The sequence below is a fragment of the Limulus polyphemus genome, unplaced genomic scaffold, assembly GCF_000517525.1.
Source record: "Limulus polyphemus unplaced genomic scaffold, Limulus_polyphemus-2.1.2 Scaffold2679, whole genome shotgun sequence".
Lineage (NCBI taxonomy): Eukaryota > Metazoa > Arthropoda > Merostomata > Xiphosura > Limulidae > Limulus > Limulus polyphemus.
The window spans coordinates 176,722-178,143 of record NW_013668289.1 but is presented as its reverse complement, the minus strand read 5'-3'; the positions used below and the strand labels follow the sequence as shown (position 1 = coordinate 178,143).

The 1,422-nt window shown below is 32.2% G+C and overlaps 1 protein-coding gene across 1 annotated transcript in view; it reads left to right on the top strand.

Annotated features, from left to right (window-relative positions):
- The first annotated feature begins 799 nt into the window (after positions 1 to 799).
- LOC106467617 (receptor-type guanylate cyclase Gyc76C-like) overlaps positions 800 to 1,422 on the top strand; it is an 18,201-nt gene continuing 17,578 nt past the window's right edge. The window contains exon 1 of the mRNA XM_013927979.2: positions 800 to 934. Within this exon, the coding sequence (XP_013783433.2) occupies positions 807 to 934 (128 nt within the window). The 5' untranslated portion in view covers positions 800 to 806. The remainder of the gene's footprint in view (positions 935 to 1,422) is intronic.

Genomic DNA, 1,422 nt, shown 5'->3' with positions numbered 1-1,422 from the left:
AATATCAACCATTTCGCTATGTTAATATACAAATATGTATATATACAATATCAACCATTTCGCTATGTTAATATACAAATATGTATATATACAATATCAACCATTTCGCTATGTTAATATACAAATATGTATATACTTTTAACTAAAAACCTTTCCTATACATTCATAGTAATTCATAATTAAATACTTTAAATCATCTAGACAGCGGCTAAATCTAATTGTATTTAACTTTGGGGCAAAACTTCGGCTAATATTCACAGATATATCGCTAAAACTAAAAGGTTTTAGATGATAGACAACTTTCACATTATCAAGGGTATAATGGTAAATCTAAAAGACATCTAAGACGTCAACAGAAAGAGAACAGCAACAGCCATCATTGAGTTTTAGTTTCAACCTCAAAGATGGCTTCTGATATTATTTTGAGTCGGTTTAGGTTTAGCACGTATCTCGAAGAGAAACAAACAACAAAACACTAGGGGCCAGAATTAACGTTAAGGAACTGTCAACTTTAAACGATTTGGCAACATTCAATTCCCAGTTGTTTCTTTTATCGTGTTCTCATGGTAACTGTATCTTATGGAAGGTTGCCAGAAATAAAATTACTTCCAAATGACGTGTTTTTTTTTTATTATTTTGTGCTAAGAATAGAATCTTGTACATAATAATCGTCATTATAAGTATATTTGAGCTTGAAATATATATATCTATAAATAAATTATTTGCTATGTTATAAATATCTCATATTAAACCCATGATCGCTTATGTTTCCCTTTGCAATTTTCTAAATTAGGAAATCAAATATCATGGACAATATGATGGATATGATGGAGAAGTATGCCAATAACTTAGAGGATTTGGTGGACGAACGGACAGCATTACTTCTTGAGGAAAAGAAAAAGACAGAAGCTTTGCTACACAGAATGCTTCCAAAGTAAACACTGTTTGTTGATGTAGTCGTTGTTTCAAATACGTTATACCTTTTCTGTTATAACAAGTAGTCGTTGCTCTAAAGACGTTATATCTCTGTTGTTATAACAAGTAGTCGTTGCTCTAAAGACGTTATATCTCTTTGCTGTTATAACAAGTAGTCGTTGCTCTAAAGACGCTATATCTCTGTTGTCATAACAAGTAGTCGTTGCTCTAAAGACATTATATCTCTTTGCTGTTACAACAAGCAGTCGTTGCTCTAAAGACGTTGCATCTCTTTGCTGTTATAACAAGTAGTCGTTGCTCTAAAGACGTTATATCTCTGCTGTTATAACAAGTAGTCGTTGCTCTAAAGACGTTATATCTCTGCTGTTAGAACAAGTAGTCGTTGCTCTAAAGACGTTATATCTCTGCTGTTATAACAAGTAGTCGTTGCTCTAAAGACGTTATATCTCTGCTGTTATAACAAGTAGTCGTTGCTCTAAAGACGTT